The following is a 13,849-nucleotide window of genomic DNA, read 5'->3' as shown; positions in this document are numbered from 1 at the left end:
CTTGCCGAAGCCGGACTGCAGATGAAGCCGATCTGCCGAAGCTAATGCTGACACTGAAGCTTTAACCGAAGCATAGCCAAGCTGATGCTGACGTTGAAGCTTGCCGAAGCGGGAGCCACGCCGAAGCCTGTCAAAGCCGGAGCTAAGCTGGTCGGGCGAAGCCTGTCGGACGAAGCCAAAAATGGAGCCGAAGCTCAAGTCGGAGCTGGAGCCGAAGCCGGTCAGCTCCATGGTGGTGGAGCCGAAGGTGGAGTCACCATCACGTCGAAGCTTGACAAAGCTGGAGCCACGCCATTGCTAATGCCGAAGCCAAGCCGAAGCCATCACGTCGAAGTTGAGCCGCGCAAAGCCGAAGCCACGTAATGAGTCGTGCGAAGCCGAAGCAACGTAAGCCAAAGATGAGCCGCGCGAAGCCGAAGCCATGTGAGCCGAAGATGAGCAGCACAAAGCCGAAGCCTCGTGATGAGCCGCGTGAAGTCGAAGAGTCAGAGCCGAAGCCGCTAGCGCCGAAGGCTACGTTGTGTGGTACTCGTGGGCTTCGTTTTCAAGCCAAACACGCTGTGAGCGCCAAACTGTTGGGAAGAGACTTCACCAAACAGCAGAGAGAAGAAGAAGGCACCGAAGGTATCCAAAACCAGAACAACTTAAGAGAGAGAAATGCTCATCATGAGAGGAAGAAGGCACCGAAGGTATCCAAAACCAGAACAACTCAAAAGAGAGAAATGCTCATCAGGAGGGAGAGAGAGCCCCCTTGACCCCTAGAGTTAGCTGTATATAGGAGGGGAGGGGGTGGCAATTTTCTCCAGAGTCCCTAGCGAGTACAATTTTTACAATCAGGCTCTCGGGCCGCCACATGAGGCCCATTACAATCATGGGCTGGGCCATTCCCCCAACACCTGCTTCATGTGAAGAGGTGATGACGGCTTTGTTTGGGGACGTGGAGACTCCCTTCCTTCATGGAGAAGCTCTTTACTTGAGACGATATCAAGGTGACCGCGGAACTTGGCGTGAGTCTTAGTGGCCAAGCCTTTGTGGCAAGTCAAGGGGTGTCCCAGTAGAGACTTGGTGACTGGAAAGCAATACACTCAGAGAGTGTTTCAACTATGTGGACTAGGGGTAGCTTAGTGGCTACAGATTATTGGAAATATGCCCTAGAGGCAATCATATTTCCTTGTATTCATGGTTAATAAAGTGTACCTTGAATATTCATGGATGACAACTTGTATTGATTAATGCTTATGTGAAGTATTTGTGAAACTCTATACTTGTATGAATATTCTAAAATGTTCCTAGTCGGAGTTCATGTGAGGACACACATGAATATTAGACTAGCACATGTATTAGTTGATTGACTACGTTTCACAAGTCATGGACATGGGGATGTCAAACTAATAATGTGGGCTCATGTGAGACATGAGACTGAACTGACCCAACACGAGATGATGACTTCTCATTACACAATATGTACGCTGTGTCCTAAGACCTGAGATCGTCGTATGTACTCAAGATGTGAACCGACTTACTTAGGAGCCATCAAACGCTGCACCGTAACATGGTAGTCATAAAGGTGGCTTTCGGGTCTGTCAAGAAGCATGCTGTGAGACATAGTCGGTCAAGATGGGATTTGCCCCTCTCTACAAGAGAGAGATATCTCTGGGCCCTCGAGTGATTCGGATCAGGAAATGCATGGCCATGCTGGGGTTAAGAGTTAACCAAGTATTCCGAATCACAGGATCGAGAAAGAGTGGTCGGCTTTAAACTAGACCAAATATTGTGAGGCAAAGGGAACAGCATGTATATGATATTGTGGTGGCTCGTCTGATATGATCTTTGTGTGCGTATAGGAGTTGACATGTCTTGCTAGAAGCATAATAGTGTTGTGCTACTGTAGCCTGTGGGTGAACAGTATCGTCCCTCTTGTGCGCCAAGCCCGAGGTCGTCTTCGCGGATCTAGCAATCCGGATCGTGACGCTTCTTCTCATACGTATGGATACCTTGGAGGTGCTGCATCTGTAGCACAAGGACGAGCCGCACATGAGGAGATTCTCGCAACTGCACTGACGGCTTCCATCTGTTCAACTACATCGACGCGCGACAGAAGTTCCGCATCCGCGCGTCTAGTGGTAATCCCGTGATCTATAACTGCAGTAATCCTGGTTTATGTGGTAGAAATTTTTGTTTTTGCTACCCCATATTCCTACACCGATACCACATAATAAATCATCGTGTCAAGAGTTTGCTTCCCCTCAGCCCACTTCTTTACATTTTCGGAATTCTTTCTTGCAGCTTGTGTGCGTTTACTTATTTAAAGTAGCTGCAAGCATTATAGGTTTCACATCTAGATAGAATACTCTAGTTTATGTTTTGTGCAATCTAGTTAGATCCATATGTTAAGATTTTTAGTTTGCTTAATTCACTCCCTCTTAGGCTACGATCACCAATTCCTTTCATAAACCCTAGCGGGTTCACATCAGAATGATGCACTACTACAAAAATAGTGTTTAAGGGCATATAAAAACAGAATTTTAGAGACGGTTGATGTACCAGCCCTTGCTTCTCGCAGCTAAAAATCGATTAGCAGGGCCAGGTAACTTGCCCACCCCGAGAAATGCATTTGTAGGGGGCTCATGGCCTTACCCTCCAACACAAATTCATTTGTAGGGTCAAGTAAGCCCCTCACCCATACCTATAAATCGATTTGTAGGGGCAGGTGAGACCATGACCCGCCCCTACAAACCAATGTCTAGAAAATAAAAAAATAGAGAAAACTCGAAAACAACAAAATAAAAAATATTTCACCCACAAGCCCATCTACTACCAAGGTACAACATTTTTGACGAAATAAACCAGGGTTCGTATCGCTTACCCAAAGCCTCGCGTGTAACCTCCTCTCCAGTATCCACCACCCTACACAGTCATACTACTACAAAAAATGATTTGCTGCGACCTTTTTTTTAGCACCTCTGAGGTGGGCACAAAAAGATAACCGTCTCGGTTAATGTCTAGCATTAACTAAGACGGTCTACTTATACTAACTGAGGCGGGCATTATAAATCAACCACCTGGGTTAATCAAGCTCAGCCCGCTAGCCCGCAAAGCCCATTTATGTGTGCTGACTACCTGGGGCGGACAGTCCGGCCTTTCGGGGCGGACAGTCTACTAGGTCGGCCGTCCAAACTACACGTAGAAGGCTTGGATGTCCGAATGTCTATATAGGAGGACGGTCTGCCCAGGCTATGCGGACCGTCCGCCAGCTAACCCCTTGTCTTGGATTGAAGGGGCGGACTGTCCGGTCCTATAGGGCAGACGATCCTCCATATATCTTTTGATCGAGATCCTATAAATCTTAAGCACTCCACGCCTGCAGCTTTCAAACTCGCTCCCTCCCTCTCCACTCACCTCTCTCTCCCTCTCCCTCTCTCTCTCTCCCTCCAACCCTCCCCTCCTACACGGGGTCGGATCTAGCGGCGGATGCGGCGTTCTCGTTGACGGCGGTGGGCGTGAGCACCCGAGGAGCGGCGACGGTGCCTCGCAGGCGAGGCTCCCTCCTTGGTATGCCCTCACCCTCATATTCTTCGCTCACCCTCTCTCCCTCGCAGATCCGGCGTTAATGGCGGCGGTGGAGGCCGGGTCTGGCGTCACGGGTATGAACTTTGGTGGCGCTCCTCCCCATGCCCTTTCTCGTAGATGGATGTCGAATATGATGGTGGGCTGCCAGATTTTGAAGGCGAGTCGCCGGATCTCGAGCAGGGGTGGCTAGATCCCGAGCGGGTGCGGCCGAGGATGGCGGATCCGGTGGCGGCAGCGGTGCGAGTGGCGGCAGCGGCGGCCAATGGGCTCGGCGGGCTTTTCCCCTTTTTTGTTTTTCCGATTCAATTAACCGAGGCGGGCAGGCAACCATCTCGGAAAATACTCCATTATCTCTGATGTTTGCTCCATCTCTCTTTCAACCGCCTTGGAAAAGATTATTGTAATAGTGTCACTTGTGATTTTATGAGGTATGGTATTCTTTTGTATTAACTCTTAAATCGATTTGTAGGAGCGGGTGACATCATCACCCATCCCTAGAAATATTTTCTATTTTATTCCAAAAATTCATTTAAATATCGAAATATAGTAGAACAAATTAAAAAAATATTGAACTTCTACACGATGGTTATTATGAACTATATGTAAGGAGAAAAAACATATCAAATATATTTCAGTGTATATAAATGTTAAGATTGTGGAAACCTTAAACTATGACTCGAATTGTATAAGATACTATATAGTTGTAGCTATATGTAAGGCACAACTAGTAAGGCAAAACTGGTAAATAATCTTATGATCCTAAATGGTCTTAAATGAATAATGTATAAACTAGAAAATTTTACATCTTACCACTACAAATTTGATACGAAACTACTCTACATCCGAGGTAGCTTGAAAAAAGTAAAAACTACTTGAGTTTGAAATTAGAGAATAATAATTTTTTGGACTGTCACATGACATTAAATGAAAAAGTTATCAACTAAAAAAATTTAAATCTCGTCAACCTCTACAATTTTGGTATAAAGTTTGACTTCGTATGAGATCATATGAAAATTATGATTCTTTTTTGCGTGAGACCATTTGTATGGGCGGGTCATGCTATCACCCGCCCCTAAATATCATTTTAGGGGCGGGTGACGCCATCACTCGTCCCTTGAAATAGTGGCAATTTTCAGGGCGGTTGATGATGATGGCCACTTCCTGGTATGGGTGACGCCATCACCGCGCTCCCTAAAAATGCATTTTCAGAGGCGGGTGAATCACTACAGTAACCCTATTTGTTAGAGCGGATCATCTTTTGGGCCGTTTTGGGCCGTCTCTAGAAAGAAATGGAGGATCCCTATAAATCGTTTTTATAGTAGAGATGGGTAGATTGAGTAGATAGTACTACAGGTTGAATATATATCCGTGTTCATAAGAGATCTTATTATAATAGTGTCACTCTGATCTCATTTTTGTTAACAATCTCTGTATTGTATATACTTACAATCTCATTGATGCTACGTGGGGATAGTAGGAGAATATTTATTCTAATAAGGCCAGTCTCAATACATAGTTTAATTATATGGGTACCTAGAGCAAAAACTAGGTAATCGAGCTAGATGAGTTTTATGGGGATGAAACTCCTCTCACATCCTATAAAACTCTTTCTTTTCTCTCCTCATAAATATCCTACTATATTAGCAAAATTAAATGCCTATAATATTCTTATAAAACCCCACTGAGACTGACCTAAGGCAGAAGATTTGCACGATGATTTTATTTATAAAAAAAAGGTGCCGCAGAGATGCCTGAAAGATGAGGGCTTGGACCCTCCACAACGTGTATCTTAAGTGATGCCTGGAGATCGTAGGATTGAAGCATAGCTCTCTACACTGTGGCCGGGGATGCCTATGCCAGAAATTTTGGGAGCGATGCATCTACTGGCGCCGGTGCTTGTGGAGTAAATAAATGGAAAAAGCATGTGAGCCAGGCCTCTGATTGGTTCTGATGTCAGAGAAGCTACATAGGATGCAGATCACAGTTGTGGTTTGTTTATTTCATCTGTAGGGTTCGTGAGTGGTGATTGCACACTGTAACATAGGATGCTAATGTCCAATCAACTTATACGTGGATCTGAAAAGATTTCAATCACTGCTACTACATTGTGGAGGGCCTTATGTCGCAGACCTACCAACCAATTCACGTGTAATAATAGTCGAGATAACAGGAGACTGAAAAGATTTCAATCACTGCTACTACACTGTGGAGGGCCTTATGTCGCAGACCTACCAACCAATTCACGTGTTATAATAGTCGAGATAACATGAGACAAGATGTGCACAGCACGACCATACCAACCACAATATAACTTTATTGACACAACGAATCATAGCGCTCCTGTTGCAACAACTACCCAATTCAAATAAAAAAACATTGCATGCACCACGAGGCCAAATAGAAAAAATAGTTGGCAACTACTGTCAATTTTCCTTCTTGATTTTCTTCTTATTGCAGATCCGGCCAGGAACGTACAAATGAGGTGAACCTTTAATTTACTCTAAACAGACAAAGATTTGCACGTCAATTTTACCGAAGTCGTGCGAAGATATGCCAAAGATGATGCTATAACTTGCAGAGCTAAAATTATTCAAAAGAAATCAGTGCTTGATTCCCAAACAGAGAAGATAAGACGTGTTGATCAATACGTACGGCCATACCAACTAAAACATTTGGGAACTCACCAATGATAAGGCTAATCCATGATGGCCAATATCAGTCGTCTATATGATGGCTTCAATCATATAGATCGAACTTATTGTATATTGACCGCATTTCTCACGTTTCGTCTTGTTGGAGTGAGAGAACGTGCACCATATGAGGTGCTAAACTGAACGGTTCTTTACTTCTTAGAGATAGAAACCGGCTTAGTGATGTTTTGTGAGAGAAACCCCTACGAAATGCAATAATGGACCGACCAGAAGCTTTAAGAGTACACTACTAAAAAAAATTTAGGAGCGGGTAAAAATATATTTTGGGGGCATGTGCGATACCCCCATGACTCGCCCCTATAAATCAATTTTCAGGGACGGGTGATGCCACCACTGCCCCTAAAAATATTTTTCTATTCTATTATAAAAATTCATTTAAATTTTCAAATATAGCAGATCAAATAAAAAAGTAAAACTTCTACACTATGGTCATTGTAAACTATAGATACAAACAAAAATATACCAAATATATTTCAGTGTGTAGAAAGATTAAGATTGTGAAAACTTGAAAATATGATTTGAGTTGTATGAGATACTATTATATAGTCATGGCCATTTGTAGAACACAACTAGTAAATGATCTTGTGATACTAAATGTTATTAAATAAATAAGGGAAAATTCGATTCATGCCACCACAACTCCGTGAAATTGGGTGTCATGTTGAAAATCACGCCACTCAATGGCGTGATTTTCAACATGAGATCCAATTTCAAGAAATTGGAGTGGCATGGATCCAACTGACCCAATAAATAATGCATAAACCATTAAATTTTTGATCTTACCATTAACACTTTGAGCCACAACTACTCTACGTTCTACATCCAAGGTTGTTTAAAAACAAATCACAACTTGTAGATTTTGAAACTAGAGAACTTGTAATAATTGTTTGGACTATTAAATGACCTTAAATGAAAAGTTATCACCTACAAATTTTTAGATCTAATCAAGCTCTACAATTTTGGTGAAAAGTTTGTCTTCATCGGAGATTATATGAAAAAATTATGAACTTTTTGCATGAGCCTATTTTTAGGGGCGGTTGGTGGCATCACTCGTCTCTTAAAATCTATTTCTAGGGCAGGTAATGCCATCACCCGCCCTTAAAATGGAGCTTATTTTCAGGGACAGGTGATGGCATCATCCACCCCGAAAAATGGATTTCAAATGTTACAGTAATCTCGCTTCTATTGTAGGAATGGGTTACATTAATTTTGATCCACCCCTACAAAAAAAAGGGGCATTGCTACCCATTATTTTTATATTAGTGGTAGTCAGAGTATACTATACCGAAGCAGAGGATGGTAACTAAACCAACGAAATCAACTTTGGTTATACGTTGTAAAAGACCGCGCATCCACCTACATGGCTTGAGGAGAACGACAACTCTGACTACTAGAAAGCAACAAATCGGTCTTGACTAAAAATACCATACCTGCAGTTGCTGCAGCTGAGTGCCTAGAAAAGGCTTTTGGCACCGGGTTGTAGCAAGACACGTTGCCAAAGGTTCTTGGAGCATTTAGCATCGGGCCATGGCATGATCCAGTGCTAATGGTGTGAACATTAACTCTGGGTCATGACACGGTCCGGTACTACTCCACAGGCATTAGTGCTTGGTCGTGGCATGTCCTGGTGCTAATGATTGACCATTAGTGCCGGGTCACGCCATGGTTTGGTACTAATGTTCACCTATATACACCAGACGCCACCCCTTTCTCGAGCTGCTATGAACTTTGCATTGTTCATGCCTGAGTGAGCAGAGGGGACGGTAGGGGACTTTTTGCAATTTTTGTGCTATTAGCAGTTTTCTCTATGAGTTAGCAATTAATTTTTGTAGATGCAGCTAGCACCTGAATTATTTTATAATTATTATACATTTGATAATTAGTTTTTGTAGTTGTAGTTATAGATTATTTAGTTTATAATTGTTATACATGTGTTAATTATTTTTATAATGTATTTGTTAGTTAGTTTAGTTTATTATTATTTTATACATGTGATATTTTTTAGATGTAGTTAGCAAGTGTTTTTGTTTATAATTATTATATTAATTTAGATTAGTTTTTATACATGTGATAATTATTTTGGTGTACTTAGTTTTAGTTTTAACATTATTCAATGGTTTCAGTGAATTAATATTAGTGTTAATTATGTATTATAAAATGAATTAGTTTGACAATCCATTTTCTTTTTTAGAAAAAGGATGTCTCTCCTCTGCGAGTTCCAATTTGCTCTTGAAAGCGCTCCTTTGGTTTGGGGAAAAATATACGTGAACAGATTAGATACCTTAGATTGTGTGGAAAGTATATGTTTTTTATATAGGAAGTTTTTGCGGTGAAATTTTGAGCGATGAATTTTACGGACCACGACACACTAAGATATGAGAGCTCTGCTTATCTCTAGTCTAGGTCCTGCATTCGAGGTTCGTAGTGTGCTAGTCAATTAATCTGCAATTGACGAGAAAAATAAATTTAATCAGTAATTAACGGGGAACATATCGGCTGAGATTCCGAATAGTTTCATAAAAAAAATATCAGTCAAACTGTCTGATACAGTGCTATCAGCTATAAAGCCGATTTAAAAGTAACGGCTAGAATTAAAAACAAATCTAACTGCCAAGAGACCTATCCAACTCATTAAACTAAACTTATCCGAGACGTATCCAACTCATTAAACTCAATTTATCTGAGACGTATGCAACTCATTAAACTCAACTTATCTTCACTATTAGTTGCATCGTCCCTAACTGAGATAGCGCTACTAGCTAGGCGATAAGTTAAATGAAACTTGCCGACAAATCCAACTACAAAAAGACTTATTCCTAATTCTTAACTGTGATCGGCTAAGATAGCCAACTGATAACTCAGTTTACGCTAGATCATACCGAACAAATAAGATTTAACTTAACCACACTATCTGATCTAATTGAGACGATATGAGATAATAAAATTAGATTAAATGAATCAATCGATAAAATTATTGTAACAAGGTACAAGATTTGATAATTTCATCATAAGACGAGGACTACGAAACCTATCGCCCTATAGAGATCCTGCGAAGAAAGGGTTAAGCAGCAACTAATAAATCCATAATCATCGCGAGATAAATTGTGATATCTATTAGAAACACATAAGAGATCAGACGATGCAACCTTATGCGTGACTAAAAGAAATCAATAACTTGTGACTTCAATTAAAACAAACAAGAGATTGAAACAATGGCAGCTAATTGGGTAGATAAACTAAATGAAATTACAGTGACGCGACCGTAATTAATGATTTGCTAATCTGATAAGACGATGCTTATGAGCAAATTGGTGATCGAAGTGATGCAACCCTATTTACCGGAGAAGTCATTGAAATACTCTACTTCTGCTCGTAGGGTTTTTGGCCGAAAAGAGATGTTGATTGATGATTATTTTCCAAAACCCTGAGGTCTATTATTTATAGGGTTAATTTGAAGCATACCATTGCAATTTTTAAGAGTTGGAGAAACGCTACTATAACTTCTAATATTGGAGATATGCTACTCCCATACGTCTTTCAACATCTTAGGCCCACCCGCAGGGTACATATCTCTCTGATTTTTCCGTATAGACCGTATTGCCCTTCTGTAGTACGTTGCTGTACGTATTGCTTTAGGGTGCCTCCGCCGGTCGACTGAACTCAGGGCGCTGCCGCTCGAGACCCTTGCCGCGGGCTGCCCCTGCCGCGCGAGCGCAGGCCACTGAGCGGCGCAGGCCACTGCCGCCCCTGCCGCGCAGTGCCCTGCCTGCCGCCCCTGCCCTGACGCAGGCCCCTGGAGGCTCCCCTGCCGCGGGCGCAGGACCACAGCTCAAACATCCTGCAGCTTCGAACAGTTCATCTGTAGAATCCAAGAAAAAATAAGTCATGAATTTCCATCGATAATTGCTCTTACTTTGCCAATTTCTCATGGTGGCGGATAAGTCCTAAACCAACTCCGTCGATTCCTGCGTCAGGGCACTGCGCGGCAGGTAGGCAGGCAGGGGCGGCAGTGCAAATTTGTTCCATACCATACACGCATACCCTGAAGTTAAGAACTCGTAACTTATCATGACATAACAAATTTGTTCACAAAGAAATAACTAAATCTACTATATTTACAAAGACTCTCGGAAAGGAATCATAATCTATCAAATCTTCTGCTGACGACACCATCCAATCCGATTCACCTTGAACCACCCTTGAATGTGCATCGACCATGCTTGCGTCAACTCTGACCGAGTCTTCTGACAACCTGGCTAGAACGAGCCATCAGCCTTCCTCAGGATTCTCCATTGGCTTCAACTTTCCTATAAAAATTACCCTTGCAAAATTTTAATGGCAACATAAGTTTTATTTATTTTTGATGACGACCTTACATCGAGATGGATTTAAGTCTTCAAAAATAATTCCATACCATACACGCATAGCGGAATGCACATAGCCTATAATAGAAAAGGATGATCCACTGGTACTGGATGAAAACCTCGTAGCTCGTTATTAGCTTGCTCGGCTTGCGATCTGCTTGGCATGGCTCGGCTCGATGTATTTTCTCAACAACATGAGTTAATGTTTTCGCTCACAAGAGATAGCGAGAAATGTCAGAATTTGACACCCGATTCAAGCACTTTATGTAAATTGATATTAAATTCGCAAGCCTTTCAAAATTTGACATCGTGCTTGCGAATTCTTTCAGTTTGGGTGTTTCCCATCATTTTTCTCCGGTTTAAGTCTTTTCCCTTTTCTTTTTAATCACCAAGTTCATCTTTTCACTAACTAGAGACAACCAGAAATGTCAGATTCACGCACTTTACGAAAATTGATATTAAATTCACAAGCCTTTCAGAATTTGACATCGTCCTTGCGAATTCTTTTAGTTTGGGTGTTTCTCATCTTTTTTCTCCGGTTTATGTCTATTCCCTTTTCTTTTTAACACCACGATCCTGCTCCTGCCTTATCCTTCAAGTGAACTGATCCATCCCAGGCCTGGGTGCACGCCCTCCTGTTCATCTCCCCGTCTCTCTCTCATCGCCTCCCCTCGCGAAGGCAGAGGCATGATTTGCGTTCGTGCGTTCATAGGGATGAGTGTGCGCGCGTTATGAGTGTCTGATTGTACTATGTAATCTGAAAAAAAATATCTTTTTATCAATACTAGCCTCCTTGGTAAACATATAAAACAAATCCAAAAATGTGAGCCACCACTCTTATGTTAAACTAATGAAACAGGGCTTGGAACCGAAGTATTTACTATCTATATATAATTTATTACCAGGTCCTGTATGTTGTCAATAGCCCTATCGATCCACTGGATTATTTTTTTTTGCATGGTTGTACGTTTGGACGTCAAAGGGATTGAAAAATCATCAATCTAGCACGTGATGTTACTTAATTAGAGCCTGGTTGGGAGGAGCACTCGTTATACATTTACACTAAATGCAGACTCTACCCCCCCCCCCCCCCCCCCCCCCCCCAAATCTTCAAGCCAAGTACCTCCCGCTCTAACCTCTACATTAAATCTTCTAGAAAACATCGCACAGCAGTGACAGCACATGCGCAGTTGCCTATATAAACCACCCCAAGCTGTACACAGCTCCGCAGCAGAAGTTACAGTAGCAACTTGTTGGCCATGGGTAGCTTGCCACTCGACGCGTCGTCACTGCGGCCACTAGACCCGGAGGCCTTCTCCGGTGAGTCACGCGCCGTCGTGAACTTTCTCGCCGAGTACTACCGTGACGTCGACAAGTACCCGGTCCGGGCAGCTGAGCTCGAGCCGGGCCTGCTACGCAAAGTGCTCCCCGAGGCGGCGCCAGAGAACGGCGCGCCGTTGGAGGATGTGCTGGAGGATGTGCGGCGGGAAATCCTGCCGGGGCTCACCCACTGGCAGAGCCCCAGCTTCTTCGCCTACTTCCCCATGAACGCCAGCACGGCCGGGTTTGCCGGCGAGATGCTGTCCGCTGGCCTCAACGTCGTCCCATTCGTGTGGGCAGCGTCGCCGGCTGCCGCGGAGCTCGAGTGCGTCGTGGTGGACTGGATGGGTAAGCTGCTTGGTCTGCCGCAGAGCTTGCTCTTCTCGGGTGGTGGCGGCGGCGTCCTGCAGGGAAGCACGTGTGAGGCCGTGGTGTGCACGCTCGCCGCCGCGCGGGACCGTGCTCTGGCCAGGCTGGGGCACGAGAACATCATGAGGCTGGTGGTCTACGCCTCCGACCAGACGCACGTCACCTTCCAGAAGGGCGCGCGGCTCGTCGGCATCCCGCCGTCCAACTTCCGCGTGATCCAGACGTCGGCGGCGTCCGGGTACGGCCTGACCGCCGACGCCGTCCGCGCCGCGGTCGATCGCGACGTCGCAAGAGGCCTGGTGCCTCTGTACCTCTGCGCCACGGTGGGCACGACGGGGCTCGGCGCGGTGGACCCCGTGCGCGAGCTCGGGGAGGAAGCGCGGCGGCGCGGCATGTGGCTGCACGTCGACGCCGCGTACGCTGGCAGCGCAGCAATCTGCCCGGAGTTCCAGGACCATCTCGACGGAGTCGAGCTCGCCGACTCGGTGAGCATGAACCCGCACAAGTGGTTTCTCACCAACATGGACTGCTGCTGCCTGTGGGTCGCAAGCCCCCGTGCCCTAACCTCCGCGCTGTCTACCGACCCGGAGTACCTCAGGAACGTGGGCACAGGTGGTGGCGGCACGGAGGAGCCGGCCGCCGTAGACTACAAGGACTGGCAGATCCCTCTGTCTCACCGGTTCCGCGCCATCAAGCTCTGGGTGGTGCTGCGGCGCTATGGTGCCGTCGGCCTGCGGGCGCACATTCGTCAACACGTCACGGCAGCCAAATGGTTCGAGCGTGCGGTGACGGTGGATGAACGCTTCGAGGTCGTGGTGCCGAGGAAGTTCTCGCTGGTATGCTTCCGCCTCTGGGCGAGGTTCCCGGAGGACGACGCCGTGGACGACTTGAACAGGGAGCTCCTAGCGGCGGTGAACGAGAGCGGACAGGCGTTCATGACGCACTTCGTGGTGGACGGCAAGTTCGTGATCCGGCTCGCGGTCGGCGGAGCCATGACAGAGATGAAGCACGTCATGGACGTGTGGGAGCTGCTGCAGGGCAAGGCCGAGGAGGTTCTACGGCGTCATCAAATTTAGACGGCTCTCATGCATGGTACACAGATCGATGCGCGCAACAGCCTGATTGCTCGTCCATGCAGACATTATATTATTACTCCCCTCGTGTATTGTAACGAGCAACTGAACTGTAACCTAGTTTCAGATGAGCAACTCAACTGTACTCCTTCCATACTCAAAATGAATGTCGTTTTGGACAAGGTTTGAGTCAAACATTGGGAATATAAATCATGAATAACTTTCAAGTTGTTGAGAGTCAAAATATAAAAAACTATATGAATAGATTTGTTTTAAAAAATACTTTCAAAAAAGTATAAATATATAATTTTGCAATAAATATTTTTATAGAAATAAGAAGTCAAAGTTAAGCTTTAGAGACCGTGTCGTTGTCCAAAACGATATTCTTTTCGAGTATGGAGGGAGTACTAGTCAAGCAGAAGTTAATATGTGGTTATAGATG

The 13,849-nt window shown here is 44.6% G+C and overlaps 1 protein-coding gene across 1 annotated transcript; it reads left to right on the top strand.

The window, feature by feature from the left end:
* Positions 1–11,765: 11,765 nt before the first annotated feature.
* Positions 11,766–13,634, top strand: LOC120693269 (tyrosine decarboxylase 1-like). Its single transcript, XM_039976684.1, has one exon. The coding sequence runs from the start codon at positions 11,905–11,907 to the stop codon at positions 13,408–13,410; it is 1,506 nt and encodes a 501-aa protein (XP_039832618.1). The 5' UTR covers positions 11,766–11,904; the 3' UTR covers positions 13,411–13,634.
* Positions 13,635–13,849: the final 215 nt, after the last annotated feature.

The sequence above is a fragment of the Panicum virgatum genome, chromosome 9N (genome assembly GCF_016808335.1).
Source record: "Panicum virgatum strain AP13 chromosome 9N, P.virgatum_v5, whole genome shotgun sequence".
Lineage (NCBI taxonomy): Eukaryota > Viridiplantae > Streptophyta > Magnoliopsida > Poales > Poaceae > Panicum > Panicum virgatum.
The sequence above is the reverse complement of the archived record's forward strand: the minus strand, read 5'-3'. Positions and strand labels throughout refer to the sequence as shown.

What these genes read in the sequence shown, in the direction of transcription:
- LOC120693269 (XM_039976684.1), top strand. Translation starts at nt 11,905, where the DNA reads ATGGGTAGCTTGCCACTCGACGCGTCGTCACTGCGGCCACTAGACCCG.